The sequence below is a fragment of the Prionailurus bengalensis genome, chromosome B4, assembly GCF_016509475.1.
Source record: "Prionailurus bengalensis isolate Pbe53 chromosome B4, Fcat_Pben_1.1_paternal_pri, whole genome shotgun sequence".
Classification (NCBI taxonomy): Eukaryota; Metazoa; Chordata; class Mammalia; order Carnivora; family Felidae; genus Prionailurus; species Prionailurus bengalensis.
In genome coordinates this window covers 56,693,511-56,710,110 of record NC_057358.1, presented here as the reverse complement: position 1 = coordinate 56,710,110, position 16,600 = coordinate 56,693,511, and the positions used below count along the sequence as shown (strand labels likewise).

The following is a 16,600-nucleotide window of genomic DNA, read 5'->3' as shown; positions in this document are numbered from 1 at the left end:
ATAACATAGCTAATGTATAGAGCATAGTATGGTTAAGATGTGATGTTTCTGGTCCCCAAACCCATTATTTTCTATATGGGTCATTTTCTGTATTTTCAAATATTTCCCATTAATCCCTAGGGTCTTTTGGGATGCTTGGGTGGCTCAGTCGCTTAAGTGTCCAGCTCTTGATTTTGGCTCACATCATGATCTCATGGTCTATGAGACCAAGCCCCTGTTGGGCTCTGTGCTGAGAGTGCAGAACCTGCTTGGGATTCTCTCTCTTCCTCTCTATCTGCTCCTCCCCCACTCTCACACATGTGTGCAGTGTGCATACTCTCTCTCCCTCCCTTTCTCTCTCCCAAAGTAAATAAATAAACATTAAAAAAAATCCCTATGGTCTTTTGCCATTCAGAATATACAGATCTTTGCTGGCTACTTCTAATCAAGTCATTGCTCACATCTCTTTAGATATTACTTGGCTTTCCTTGTTGATTCCCACCACTGCCTGGTGTCATGCACAAACAATACAATGTGTTGTTTTCTATGCAAGTCAATTGAAAAAGCCACAGAGCCCAAGACCAGCTGCCAAATTGCCCAAGTGAATATTAGCATATTAATAATAGTTCTTTGAAGGCTGGATTTTAGTATGATTTATTTGATCCCAACAAACTATGTGATCTAAAAGTTTATTTTCTTCTACAGATGAGATATAATTCATTCGGGTCCTCTTTCAACTCAACATAGGATCAGAAGATTTTTCAAGTAAAAACAGACTTTACCTAATGTTTCCCCTTGATATCAGTAAACCTGCATAATTGTCTAAGATTTGATTAGCCAGGTGGGAATCATCTTTCCAAAAGAAATCTAGTTGTTATCCAATTGCTAGCTTTATTCAAGAGAGAAAGCATATAGGTCATCTTGTTTGGTCCTTTTTTATATGCCCTCAAGCCTTTTTATTTGGACTAATTTGTAGTAATTAATATGTTTGCACCCTCTGAGATTACTCAGAGCATTTCAGAATTTTGGCAAGTATTTCTTTAAATGTGTTTATTTTTCTTTCGTTTTTGTTTTGTTTCTGATAGAAAAAAGGTAGGGGAGAGAAGACCAGTGAATCGTGTCAGTTTCAGACCAGCATTTAGATAGTATTGAAGGGCAATAAAGTAAAAGTGTTGTACTGGATATGTGTTCAAGAACACTGATCTTATAGTGGGGCGGTGCGGGGGCTGGGGTGGGGGACATGAGATGTTCTTCTTACATACAAATTCTTGAATAATCTGGTTTTTATTGAAACCAATTGGGACTAAGAGTCTAAGTTTGGAAACAATTATCACTTTTGCCAATCAGCATTTTTTTCTGCTTCCCCAAACTCAGTTTCTTGAGTTTTTCCGTTTTTGGCATCTTCCCATTTATCCCTTTTCTACCTGATATCAAACTGTGCTTGATTTGTTTCAGCTGCCTCTTTTTAGAAAAGATTAATTATAAGGACTTTGGGAATCAAAATATTACCTGTTTGAGTAATATTGGCACATTTGAAAAGAGGCTTTTAAGAACAGAAAGATTTGACCCAAGGAACAGAATTGCAAATCATTGAATTTTAGACGTGACAATGCAGAGGGGACAACCAGGGAATGGTGGCATTGGAAGGAACAGGACTAGAGGAATCTTCTCAGTGTACCAACATTTGTGCTTTATAACATTTGGCTGATTCTCTCTCCTCCTGTATACCTGAATAGATTGAATTTAAAATGTTGAGAACTATTCTATTGTTTGTTTTGTTTTTTAAAAGTTATTTATTTATTTATTTATTATTTATTTATTTGAGACAGAAACAGACGGGGGGGGGAGGGGGAGAGTGAGAGAGAGAGAGAGAGAGAGAGAGAGAGAGACCCAAGCAGGCTCCACACTGTCAGCACAGAGGCCAACGTGAGAACATGACCTGAACCAAAATCAAGAGTCAGAGACTGAACCAACTGAGCCACCCAGGCACCCCTTTTGAGAACTATTTTTAAATTCAAGTCGTTCTTCTGATGTTTCAGTATATGACCTAGACTCCTAGCCACATAATGATTTATATGTATCTCTATACATAAGAGCGGAATATAAACTTTTATTTACTATAGGATCAATTTTCATATGGAATTATATGGTAATTATTTGCCATATAACCACTGTGTTTTTATATAGTGCTACATATTTACCATATAACCACTTAGGTTTTGTAATATCCCCCTTACCTCAGTTCCTTAAAGTCTTCTGAATTCATTGTCAGTGAGGGTTTTTAAAATGTGCCAGTGTTACCATTTTGATGTACATCCTATTTTAAGGTGTTTTAATTAAAGGCACACCACACATTCTCCAGTTTCTCTAGTCATGTCTCATTTTCCTGTTCACATGTCTGGGAATTGGCTATGCAAAGGGTCACAAAAACAAGACAGTTTGCCCTGTTAACTTCCACTCTCTGCCACTGACATGCTCTTGAGAAATATTGTAAATTCCATTTTGGGTAACTAATTAACTAATTTTATTATACTGCATGTTCTAGTGGTAGATGGTTAGAGGTTACTTACTGTAAAAACTGATGGTAACTTTCCTACCCATCATTTGCTAATTTTAGCCTCTTGGTAAGATGGCACAAGGTTCACAGCCCAACATAGAACATTTGAAGTCACTTAACATTTCATCCTTTTTCTACTCCGATTGCCTTCACTTTGCTTTTTCTTCTTAAAAGACTTTGCTTCAGAATGGAAAACTCTGTCTAAAATATGTAGCATTATTACCTTATACACCATTAAATCAAAACCTGAGAGGTGATCCATGCCTAGTACATTCCCCAAAGATAGCACAGTAAAGTCTTCATTGACTGCAGACTATCAGATCATGCTGATGGAATGTGGGTGGTTTTTTTTTAATGTAACTGTCTTCTATTTTAATGGCTACATTTACTATGAAGGGTCTGTTTAGCTGGTGTCCTTGGCGCCCCTGTTCTCAGCTGAATATATACAGCAGACTCTCTCAGCAAAAGAAATCCAGAACATAGAAATTAGCTGAAAATGCCAATTTCACACATATTGGATCAGGTTCTACATTTTTAAATATATAATTTATCTCAACTTAGTACTATATAATCCTGTAGAACTAGAGTTGATACCAGCTATTTTGTTTCCAATTGCCTTGCTGTGTTTTGTACTAATTGACAATTAAAAATATTATTTCTACTAAGTCATGTACAGCCTTTGATGAATAGGAGCTCCAAGGCCACTAACTTGAAAGAATTTTTCTCTAGTATGTATAAATGTAATACTGTGAGAGATGTTGTAGAGATAAAGCATGTACTACATTAAGAATTTGAATACCCTAATGGTTGTTGGTGGGAACATTAGTTGGACCCTTTACCTATAATACAATTGTCTTAAATAGTTGATTATTTATTGTGTCAATAGCTGTTATGCAGTATACGGGTTCATTTGAACAGTTCATGACTGTGTTCCTCGGAAAGAGGTAAATAATTATAAATAAACCTGACCAAATTTTATGAAATCCAATAGATGCTTTCCTTAAAACTGTTTTGGAACCAAATCATCCTCAGAGCAATGACGGAAAGTGCTAGAAAAGTTGTAAACCTTTCATTGTATGCTTTTTCTTTTCATAAAATCACCCAATTCCTTAATTGGAAGTAGTTTAGTATTTCATGTGGTTTAGATTAAGCATTATATTTTCCTTGACAATAATTTTGTTTGTAATGCCATGTTCTCCATGAATTCAAATCATGCACTGCATGCTTTTAAATGACTTGATATCTTTGCAGATCTAATTTTGGTGTATTTGTATCTCAAATAATTCGCCAACTCAATATTTTGGCTTAGCAATCCAAATCAAATTGTGGTCCAAGTAGCAGGCACTCACATTGAATGTACAGAGACTTGACAAGCAATTAGCAATGAATATTTAAACGTCTTCATTACCCTTGCATGAGGAATGCAGATGGCATTTAGGGAGATGGCAACCAGAGGGCACTACTGTGAATTATGTTTCTATCAGTTGGTCACCTGACTATTGGAAGACTCTCTCTGGGCCCCATGCCACTCCTATACTTCTACTGTCTGGCTAAAAATAGAGCGTTCCAAATGGTGCAAAACAGGTTGCTTTTCATGAAATTACTCTGCACATTTTACCATTCAGGAAGATTGTCTCCAGGGATCCCAGCATATACCCTTTAGGCATACCAAACCCAAATGCCAAGACTATCTAGGGGATTCTAAGAATCAGAGTTCCTTCAAAAACCCTGCTCATCATTTGCTTCAGTTATCTCAGCAGAATGTGCTGAATGTGCAAAGGTGAATAAATCAATATCCCGTCCCTCCCAGGAGTTAATGTATTATATATGGCCCAAGAAAAAACTGTCTTTGAATAATTATAATTTCCAGACTGAGCTCTCATTATGAATTTCTTTTTTTTTTTTAAGGAAAAAACAACACTGGAGAGTCTGACTCAGCAACTGGCAGTTAAACAGAATGAAGAAGGAAAATTTAGCCATGCCATGATGGATTTCAATATGAGTGGAGATTCTGATGGTTTGTGAAAATTATTCATATATATACCAATAGTGTGCAGAAGTGTCTATTTAGCATCAATTAAAACTACTAAAAAGTATGTAAGACAGCCGCCTAATACCTGATCGTTACAATAAGAGCTCATGTGTACTGAACAGTTCCCATGTGCCAAACAATCTGCTGAGTGTTCTGTACAAATCATCTCATTAATTTCTAGCACAACCTGTGAAGTAAATACTATTACAAATAAAGAGATTGGCCCCTGGGAATTTTGAATCATTTTTTCCCCCAACATAACAAGGCTGTAAGTACCAGAGGCAGATCCTGGATTCAAGATGGCACAATTCTATTTTTTTTTTATTTTTATTTTTTTTAACATTTTATTTATTTTTGAGACAGGGAGATACAGAGCATGAACAGGGGAGGGTCAGAGAGAGGGAGACACAGAATCCGAAACAGGCTCCAGGCTCTGAGCTGGCAGCACAGAGCCCGACGCGGGGCTCGAACTCACGGACCGTGAGATCATGACCTGAGCCGAAGTCGGCCGCTTAACCGACCGAGCCACCCAGGCACCCCCAAGATGGCACAATTCTAAAGCAAATACTCACAGTCACTGTCTAATCTATCTCTCACTTCCCTATTTCTTTTCAGCAAACTTTTCAGAAATTTGTATCTATCTGCTCATTTTCAAGTTGTCATTTGTAAGATTCTGACCAGAATACAAGGCTCAGTGGACATCTTCAAGATTTTCTTTCTTTTTTTTTTTTCTCATTTTGAAACACTTCCCTCTTATACTGTCTATTGTACAGTCCGGTGTCATCCCTACCCTTTGTAACCCAACTAGAACGTCAGCTATACAGCCCCATGCTTTCCTCACATGCCTTCTTGTTGTCTGCATCATTTCCGAACATTCTAAAATCCAAAATGACAACTAATGAAATTGATACCCTAATTTTAATCGCACAGCAAAGAAAGAAAAAGAAGAAAGTGTCATTCCTCTCATCTTGAGCCCCAGCTAGGAACCTCCCTCCAGTGTCAAGTACCAAACATGCATTTTAAGAGCACTGTCCTCAAATGTGTTACTATTGAAGAGGAAGTTCCCTGCATGTAGAAAAGTCTGCACCAGAGCAAACCATTAGGAAGCATACTTTAGGACAGAGGGGATTGCCTTGAATTCCCCAACATACTTAGTTGTCTCCTCTGTACCTTGGCCCCCAATTCTGCTTTTAAGTCCAGTTCTGCACCAGCTACAAAAGTAGCCAAACTTGACCATGTAGCCAGATAATTTTATCAAAATGAATCTTATTCAATTGGATATCCAACAAAAGTCAGTGTTGTCCTAGCCTGTTGGATCCAATCATTTCCTTCTATTTTCCACATCACTTGGTTAAGATAAACCTAGCCTAAGTACATATAAAGAGCTTGTTTAGCTTTGATGAAGTTACACTATGTTCATTTTATTGCTTATGTTGCTGTAAGGTGTAAGAACAAGAAAAAGCAGATGTGCAAATGATCATTTGCTAGTTACAAACCCATTTTAGGAAGATGTTGCCATATATTAGCACTCATTTATGTCAATAAAAAAGACAATGACTGGTAATAAGACATTTCATAAATTTTAAGTTGTATTAGCATGATAAAATATAAGCATAGTAATCAGCATTAAAACATCAACAATTTTGCTGCTGTTATTTGTTAAATTGAGTCATGCTTGTGTATGCAAAATATTTTCCAATCTTCATCAGACCAAAGAGCATACTATGAATGAGAAATAATGAGAAACTCCACCAACAGGTATGCTATGTTTTTGTTTGCTGCTGTAGAGGTCTTCAAGTCTGGGTAATTCTGGTTGATTCCTTTCCTTCTAATTGAAAAAAAGAAAGGAAGAGGAGTATGAAGAAAGAAGAAAAAAGCAGTGCTTTGATTAATGATACAAGCTCTAGAAATCCCCACATTATTTAAACATTTTATATGCTACCAAAATACATCTCTTCCATATTTTCTAAAGATAACCCTGTAATACTTAGTATCACAGTTCTGTGTTTTCTTATGCTTCTCCTGATTTTCTTTGCCTAAACTCAAGTATCTCTGGAAGCTGTTTAGTCTGGTAAAACTATTCTTTAAAGTCATGCAAAGCCTGGAGGAATGAATGCAGCTCCCAAAGTTTCTACCCAGACTCTCAGTCGTGTTTTATTGTCATAAGTCTTGAAGGGAACTTTCAGGGGGTCTCCGGATAACTTTGGATGTTAGGGAGAAAATTCAGGGGAATGAATTTTTTTTTCACCTTAAATATGTGGCTGTAGACTTCTTAAGAAACCACAGCTGTGTGCCTGTTCGTTGTTTTTTCCCTACCATTTTCAAATATCTTCTGGGGAGCAGGCTATCATGGATGCATCAGCATCTTTCATGCATTTATCAGCACAAAATTGCAAAGAAATGCCAAACACATTACAGAAGATTATCTATATTGTATTTTCACCCCAAAGTTTTATTTAGCAGCATTTTATTTCTATAACCTCAGAGGAAAGGGCATGACTACTCTGTGTTCTGACCGTCTTTAGGTAGCAGAGACACAACCTCACTTGTAGTCCATTGTTCCAAATGTGCTAGTGTTTCACAATTTTCTGAGGTTCTTCACCCATTTAATATTTACACAGTGCCAGCATGCCTACCAGTATACTCCAACTGTTCTCTTTCCATTTTGCCTCAAAGATCACATATTCAGGTTTCTCGTGTCCTTTTGAAAGTAAATGGTGAAACAGTCCAGAGTCCATTGAAGAAAAAAAAAAGGAAAAATATATTAGAAATGGAATGAAAATGCAGATACAACAATTGCCACTACAAGGCTTAATCAGAAACTTCATAAACAAGCATCTGTGTCAAGAACTGAAAATACTATTAGCAGATATACTTGTTATATTCATATTTAATATACTAGAATAGATATTTCACAGACAAATATTCAATAGTAATGCAAAGAAGAGAATTGCCAAAAGTTTTAACACTAACATGAAGCAATGTTCCCTATTTTTAGGAAGTGCTGGAGTCTCAGAGTCAAGAATTTATAGAGAATCCAGAGGGCGTGGTAGCAATGAACCCCACATAAAGCGTCCAATGAATGCCTTCATGGTGTGGGCTAAAGATGAGCGAAGGAAAATCCTTCAAGCCTTTCCTGACATGCACAACTCCAACATCAGCAAGATATTGGGTAAGAAATGTATTGATGGTTACATGATGTATGGAATAAATGTACAATTCTGTTTCATGCAGTTGTTGAAAGGTACTGGCTTTGGAGGCCAGGCAGCTCATGTTATCTACTTCTCTAAAAAGAAGCACCATTACTGAGCCTTTTCTTCTGACGACAGAGCACTTCATGTTTGTTGAGAAATGGGCCCAGTTTTTATAGCTAATTTAGTTGTGTACCTCTATATTAACTGTGGTAATATTTTTTCTTCTTTAAAATCTAGAAATTTTTGTACTAAGTTCTTAGTTCTTTTTGTATGAACTACGTAATAATGGTATTGACCATATTCATTCTTTTCCTTTGAACTACAGAATTCTTCATGTGCTGGGGATGGAAGCATAGGTGATGGTTGTTCTGGTACTATCATTGAAAATCAGTTTAGAATGTCAGAGGACACGAGAACATGTGGTGTGTGCAGTTTTTAATTTACACTTTTAGTAGCCTTGAGCCCATTTTCAGCATCATGTAAAAAGGGACTTTCCCTACCATTGCAGCTTTCAACTTAAGAGATAATAAAGTACATATTTGCCTTACATGCATAGACACTAAAGCACACAGAAAATATGGGCGAGAGGTAAGAGTATTATAAAGAGACTTACTATATACCAGTTCAAGTCCCAGAAAAAGGAACGAAGATTCCATTTTGTGTGTGCTGTTCACTTGACACCATCATCACTGTTATTGTCATCATCCTCATCTTTGTCACGCTCGTCATCCAGATAGCCAGCTACCAGATGAGCTAAGCAAATTTTGACTATTTACTCTCTGACTGCTAGGAGCTAAACAACAAAAACAGAATAGGAATACCTAGCTCAATCAGTAAATTTGGGCTTCAACAAATAAGTGACATTCCTCTGAGTTACTAAAGCTTTACTAAAATCCATAATGCACTTGGAATTACATGTACTTAACGCAGATAAGTGCTCCTTTTGATCCTTTACATTAAGGAACTGGTCATCTAAAAGTGGTTACTAAACATATACATGTGTTTTTATGCTCCCATATTCTCAAGTTCTCATGTTACTGGGTGGTAATAGATGCCATCCAGTTCACAGCATGCATTTGTAGTGAGACCAAAACAAACAAACAAAAAACCATCAACCACTTGAACTTATGTCTCAGTTTTCATCTAAAATGATCTTGAAATCTTTAGATTAATGTCATCTCAAAAGATAAGAGTATGTAAAGCTTTAGGTATATAGAAAATGGGAATATTTATGGAGATATATATATATATGTATATATGTATATATATATATTCAAAAAATTAAACTGATCAAAAGGAAATGCATATTTTTATGCTGCTACCATCTCTGACCTGTTTTTTTCTTTTTATGACCATATTTTACCTTCCATATGAAATTTTCCATTTTTAAAAAATGTATCTGTTCCATTGGGGAAAACTCTAGAAATGAATAAAATATTCCATATTTTAACATATCAGTTATCACAAAATTAGCCCAAAATGTCAAAATGAAAAAATGAACTAAATACTGAGATTATTTAAACTGTCTTTATATCATTCAATTCATGTGTATGAATACTGGAAAATGTTAATCACTGATTCAAACTTTATCCTAAGTATAAGAGAAATATCAGCTTTGATGATGTGAAATACTTTAGAAGATGTAGGAAAAGACTTTATGGGAAAGAGGTGGCTAGCTACAAGAGTTTCTTTCTGGTTTGAAGGAAAGACTATTAGGATGACCATATAGTTAAATCACAATAGGTTACATGAAAAAAGAGTGCTGTCTAATTTTGGACTTTTCAATAGAATTGTATTAATTAAAGATATCCAGGAAAAAAAAAACACTGAGGTGTTTGGGACCTCAATATTTGGTCTTAGCTTCAAATAAATAAGTGATCTTCAAATATCCACAAGATCATTCTAAGTGGCCCATTTCATATAAAAGTACAAAGAAAGCTTGATGTTTTCCTCTCTACTGATTGTTTTGGATAACAGCCTCCGACAGCATGCCGCTAATTCATTCTGCTTAAAACAGGCGCTTGAGCTGGGTTGACATTTTACGTAGTCTCTGGGGATCCTAGTTGACATTTTAAAGGGCTTCTAAGCATTTTATAATACCCTAAAATCTGGTTTTAATAAGCCATTCTGCTGAAATTGTTAACATAAGGAATCACCTTTTACTGTTTGGCGCTAGATCAGGAGATGGGGGACATCTTTTTCTGATTAGATATACAGTAGTTGGAGTAAAATGTGCAAATTCATTACAGACCCCATGGAGATGACGATGCTACTCAGCTCAAACTCTTCATTTTTATCGCATCGCCAGATTTAGAAAGGAAAAGAGCACTTTCAAGACTTTTATTTTTCTTATTATGAACATCATATTTTTTTTACTGAATCTTCCTCTTTGTCATCAGGAGGAATACCCAAAAGTCCTTCTCCGTTTTTTTTTTTTTCATTGTAAAAGGCTAGGCTTTTGCGAAAAAGCGGAGAACTTACTCCCTGTACGTGGTCCAGGGTAAGCAACCAGCCACATCTTAAATCAAGTAGATGTTTCCGTCTCTTTTGGAGATACCTAAAATGCTTTCCTACCATTCACATCCAGCGTGTCTCAATGTTTACATCGTAGCTACGTACAGTGGATGTTGTACCTTCAAAGCCATTAAAACCAACACCAAACTTGTCATTTAGTTATTCAAAAGTTAGTATTCAAAACTGAAAACTGCAGTAGCCACCAACCAAAACACCATTTGTTCCGCACGGTCATAAAACAGCATAGTTGGCCATTTTACCAACTACAGGCACCACTTTCACTATCTTGATTCTTAATTTTAAGAAGACTTAGAACTACGCTCCGGCCATCTTTTAAAATGTAATTTAGGATTCAGTGATACTTCCGGAGAAATTATATTATCAAGTGTCTAAATATGTTGTGATTCCAGTTCATGCCAGATTTAGAAGCCAGCTTGTCTAAGAATTTACACATCTTTTATTATATATGTATCTTTTTTATCTTTATATAAATATGTATCTTTTATTTATCCTATATATGTGTGAATATATATGTGTGTGTGTATATATATATATATATATATATCCCTTTTTCCTCTGCATTTCAGACAGATCAACTGTCTTTAAGTTCCTCTAATCCTCCTTCCCACTGCAAGGCCTGACCATTCTATTCTTCCTCCATAGAAAGCTCTCCCTCTCTGATTGCTATAGGAATCATTTCCACAAAACCTTCCTGACCTACAAAAGATTGACCCAACTCCTTACGTTTTCATAGCTTCCTGTACTTTCTCCACTTATAATTAAAATAATAATTTTTTAATGAGCTGTTTAATGTATTTCTTCTCCACTGGAATATGAGCCTCAGGAAGATAAGGAACAAAATGATTCACCACTGCGTATCCAGTAATTAATACAGCATGGTGCACATAGTAGGAAATCTAAAAAGAGTTCTCACATTCCAGGCTGGGTTACAGTAAGGCATAAACATTCCCTTTCCTTATAAAACCATATCCTTTTTGAGCTTATGGAACATTTAGACATTGAGAAGTACCATTAGCAATTTTTATTCTAATTGAGGATGCTAGTTACTTGGTTCTGCCTGGTGATAAAGATAGGGGATTTTAGTCTCAACCATCCTTGGTCAATTTCAGTAAATTATTTCGGGTAAGCTCACTTTTACACTCCCTGATCTGAGGTTCAAAATTCTGTTATACATACTTGTAAGAAACTTCCCAAAAAGAATTGACCCCGTTCAATGGTATTATAGCTTTACCTGTATTTATATTTGTCCTGAGAATAACATGATGGTTTCAAATACCTCTAGAGAATAGTGTTGGGCAATAAAGAGTTTGAGATTGTACCTACAAATTTAGGATGTGGCCATTGAAACACAAGTTTGAGAAAGGAATGGAAAAATAAACTCTGATTTGAACTGTAACCTGGATTTCTGTAGTAAATAGAATAAAATCATATTGGCTGTCTAGATTGGAAAAAAATCTGTTTATAAATTTGTGTAACACCTATGTGGATATACCCACCCAGGCAACATCTGTTCTGATAGGAAAAAATTCTAAGGGAAGAGATATTGTCCCTTTTACTCTATTCCTTTAATAAATAAAACAGCCCATACTGAGGACTTTTCTGCATTTGTAGAGAAGAACGGTTCATCAGTGAGCTAGTTGCATTTGAGAAATGGAATTTTGGTTGAGTAATGAACCCATTCGAAAGCCTGAAGATCTTGCTTAGATGACTTTGGAAGGCAGGTAAAGGCTTCCATGCCTGTAAGTATTTGGTATAGAACCCACAATTCCAGTTATTTTGATCCTTGTGCATTTGAGTAGAGTTGAGCTGATTACTTCCTGATAAACACACTTCATCTACACACAGATTCTCCTCATGTGTTTAATACAAAAAAAAAATTATTACTTCTACTTCTTTTACTACTATGCATAGCCATACTAATAGAATCAAATATTTAAATCACGTTTATATTGAGAATTAACATAACTGTTTTTAACTGTTGTTTTCTTTTGTTGTTTTGGGGGTTTTTTGTTGTTTTTTTTTTGTTTTTTTTGTTTTTTTTTGCAATCCTAGTTGAGTCCAAACCAAAATCAAAAGTGAAAAGACAGAGAACACCAATTTGGCTTGACATTATTAATGCAAACTATATCACGAGAAGTGACATCTTTATATATTATTGAAAGTGATTTATTAAGAGAAAAATCTTACCCCTTACATACTTATTGTAATTCTGACCTCTGCTAAGTCATAGATAGCAGGTGGTTATAGGTATGTAAAAACATACATTGTAGCATACTTTCAATTATATCAAACCTGAGTTTGAGTCACAGATTTGTAATTTAATAATTGTGTGACCTTGGGTGAGTTACTTTGTGTATTTGAACTTCAGTTTTCTCATTTATGGAAATAGGTGTAAATGCTATCTTACAGGATTATGATGAAAGTTAAAAATGTGACAACTTATGTAAAGTTTTTAGCGCAGTGTCTATCTAGCACCTGGTAGTTAGCTGGTGCATGTTCATTAATACAATTTTTTGTAATTTAAGTTTTAATGAAATGAATTTTTAAATGCAATCATTCATTAAAGCATACTTAAACATTTTGAGAAGAATTATGTATGTTAGGAACCCTTGTAGTAAGTAATGCACCCCCACTTAAAAATACTAACTAGTGGGGCGCCTGGGTGGCGCAGTCGGTTAAGCGTCCGACTTCAGCCAGGTCACGATCTCACGGTCCGTGAGTTCGAGCCCCGCGTCAGGCTCTGGGCTGATGGCTCAGAGCCTGGAGCCTGTTTCCGATTCTGTGTCTCTCTCTCTCTCTGCCCCTCCCCTGTTCATGCTCTGTCTCTCTCTGTCCCAAAAATAAATAAACGTTGAAAAAAAAATTAAAAAAAAAATACTAACTAGATAATTAGCCACAGATTGAAAATATGTAATAAGTTTTTGCATAATTTTTCAGTTCACAGTTGAATTAGATCATGGTCTAATGTGGAAATAAAAGATGTATTCTTAACATTAGCTGTGAGCTTTTAAGTAAATATATATGCTTTTGGCTAAATTGTTCATTCCAGCCAGGAAAAAAAAATATATTGGCCAGTGTTTGTACCTTTGGGTACACAGTTTGCTCTACACAGCCACCAACACCCCTGTTCTTGTGAGATCTCACCTCTCGAGTCATAGTTCACTAATCAAACACATTTTTATGTATTTCTGGGCTTTAGCCAACATTTTTATTTTAGATTTATTTTCTTGTCCTTAGCAGCTGTGCAAATTGGAATCCTAACCTTCTTTTCCTCATAGGATCTCGCTGGAAAGCTATGACAAACCTAGAGAAACAGCCATATTATGAGGAGCAAGCCCGTCTCAGCAAACAGCACCTGGAGAAGTACCCTGACTACAAATACAAGCCCAGGCCAAAGCGCACCTGCCTCGTAGATGGCAAAAAGCTGCGCATCGGTGAATACAAGGCAATCATGCGGAATAGGCGGCAGGAAATGCGGCAATACTTCAATGTTGGGTATGGACATTTCCATCATTTTTTCATGGGGAACACTTCTTGTTATGCGTAATGGGATGTGAACCATATTCGTTGAGCTGTAAAGCAGCATTTTGAAAAAGAACTTGACCTCAATGTATTTTCAGAAATTAGCCTGGCCCCCACATGATACTGAAAAGAATACATCCATATGAAGCCACCCCGAGTTCCTAGAACAATGTCTGTAGTGTGAGCTTTACTCCCGCTGGCTTGAAGATAAAATATCTGATAGTAAATAATTTTGAAGCTTGTCATTAACAACTTAGAAGTATTATCGGTTCTTTTCTTTGTTGGTTTTCATTACTTCCAAGGCTTCCCATTGACAAATTCTGCAACATCTTTGTTAAGGAAATACAACATAAAAATGATTCCAAAAGAAACACTCACTTTTGAATATGGGGGGATTTCTGGGCTATCAAGACACGTATGTGGCCTTTGTAGATCACACAAAGTGGGGATTCTATTTAGGGCACCACAGGGTTGTGAATGGGAAAGCTGTCTTCCGAACTAAGAGTGTAGTTCTCAAGAGGTTTTACCCTGCCTCCTATGGCAAGGCTGTCTACAGTATCATATTAGGCTAACTGCAACATCATTGCTTCTGCAGAATTTTCTCAGAAAGCACAGAGATAAAGTTGCTTGTATCTGGAACATAAGTTAGTAAGATCCCAACAGCTGCTTATAATAATAAATACCGTTCTGAAATGGCTGGAAGATACCTTAGAAAAAGACTTATAAAGTCTGCTCTATCCTGTTCCCTTGAAAGAGTCTGCCTGCTCTGTCCATTGGCCCATGATTTATATCCCGACGCGCGACTCTTCTCAAAGCCAAGCATGAAACCCAACACTTGCTGAGGAAATAGTAAACATATGAATGAATGAAAGAAAGCAGAAATGAACATTATCTATTAATCTCTTCCCACTAAGACCAGCTACATAATTTGAGGAGCTCCCAGCAAAATGAAAATGTGTGGGGTTCCTATTAAAAAGTTAAGAATTTCAAGACTGTGGCAACAACTTTAAAGCAAGCATAGGATCTCTCATAGCCCAGGGCCCTTTCCAGCTGCAGAGCTGTGCACCCACGAGGCTGACCCTGCTTCCTGTCCCCCCAGCTACTGCAGGGACCAAGTGGACAATGTGATACTGTTCAGTTCCGGTGAGTTCCAAGCAGTCAAGTTTTATTTTGAGAGCTCTCATATTTTAGGGTTTTTTTTCCCCATTAAAATTGAATTATCTTTATTTCTAAAAAGCTGAGTGTTATAGTGAAGGAAAACTGAACTTGGGGTCAAGGACTGAGGTTCCTCTGCTTAATCTTTCTACACCTCAGGTTTTTTCCATAAGGGAACATAGGAATAAAAATTATTTTGAGGATCAGGTGGGTAACCCATGTGAATGCCTATAAAGCATGACACACAAGTAAGTTATTGCAATCACAGTAGGATACCATTTTTTAGATGTTGGGCAATAGATGAAAATCAGTAGTTTAGAACTGGACAAGCTGAGCAGATTCATTATACAGTAAAGCCTGCATCTGACTATCCCTTCACCCACAGTGTATTTTTGGGAATTCCTCTCTGACAGGCAACAAGCACAGATCCCCATCGCCACTGCTGGTGTGGTATACCCTGGAGCCATCGCCATGGCTGGAATGCCCTCCCCTCACCTGCCCTCGGAGCACTCAAGCGTGTCTAGCAGCCCCGAGCCTGGGATGCCCGTTATCCAGAGCACTTATGGTGTGAAAGGAGAGGAGCCACATATCAAAGAAGAGATACAGGCTGAGGACATCAACGGAGAAATTTATGATGAGTTCGATGAGGAAGAAGATGATCCAGATGTAGATTATGGGAGTGACAGTGAAAACCATATTGCAGGACAAGCCAACTGATAAGGGTCAAAAAATGGTTGTGACCTTAGGACTTAAAGAAGCCCTAGCTGGTTCATCCTTACCAGTGGCCAAGCACATTAACTTTCTCATACACTGACTGTTACTTTAACTGTTAGTCTTAAATAGTTGGGACATCAGCTGACTAATAGACCTCAGCCTCAAAAGGCTTGGAAAGGAAAAAAAAAATACAAGCAAACAACAATATCAACAACAAGAGATTGAAATAAGCTATGGGTAAAATAATGCCAGTAATTCAGCTGCTACATCCAAGCACTGAAGTCTTACCCGTCAACTTTTTTTTTTTTTAATAAACTTTATGGCTGTTTGTTCTACAATGTTCTAGAAATTCTCACTCAGGTACACAGTGCCAACAAGTGGCTTGTGAATGTGTTTTGTTGTTTTGTGCTACAATTTTTAAAAAGAAATAAGTTTTGTTTTGTTTTTTGGGGCTTCTGGGTTTTTTCCTTTTCCTTTCCTTTCCTTTTTTTTTTCCTTTTTTTTTTCTTTTTTTTTTTTTTGTAATGCACCTGACAGAAAAAAAGAAAGATGAATTTCTCTTTACTTCTCTCCACCTTCTCCATCTCTATACTTTAAAGATGGAAGTCTGTGCATGGGGGGGAAGAGGGAAAAAGAGCCTGTTTTTAACTTCCTTGCTATCCACCACAAAATAAGCAATTATTTTCTTCAGAGGACTTTCTTTGTCTATTGCACACCACACTACATCTTTGAGCAAGTGCCAAATTTGTACTGAAGTGTTGACCCAGTTCCTTTTTTTTCCTTTCCTTTTTCCTGTTCCTTCTTAAGTTAGGACAGTGTTATATCTTAGACAATCCCTTGGAAAACCTGAAATACCAGCAGCTGGTGAGATTTGACTTTTTTTTTTTTTAATGGAAACTGTAGGTGCTGTTC

The 16,600-nt window shown here is 36.7% G+C and overlaps 1 protein-coding gene across 6 annotated transcripts in view; it reads left to right on the top strand.

Moving 5' to 3' along the window:
• The window catches only part of SOX5 (SRY-box transcription factor 5), a 1,010,647-nt gene extending 994,621 nt beyond the window's left edge, over window positions 1–16,026 (top strand). For all 6 annotated transcript variants that reach the window (XM_043564662.1, XM_043564665.1, XM_043564659.1 and 3 more), the window contains 4 exons: window positions 4,445–4,553; window positions 7,567–7,740; window positions 13,576–13,792; window positions 15,388–16,026. In XM_043564662.1, coding sequence (XP_043420597.1) covers window positions 4,445–4,553; window positions 7,567–7,740; window positions 13,576–13,792; window positions 15,388–15,691 — 804 coding nt within the window. In that variant the 3' untranslated portion in view covers window positions 15,692–16,026. The remainder of the gene's footprint in view (window positions 1–4,444; window positions 4,554–7,566; window positions 7,741–13,575; window positions 13,793–15,387) is intronic.
• The last annotated feature ends 574 nt before the right edge of the window (window positions 16,027–16,600 follow it).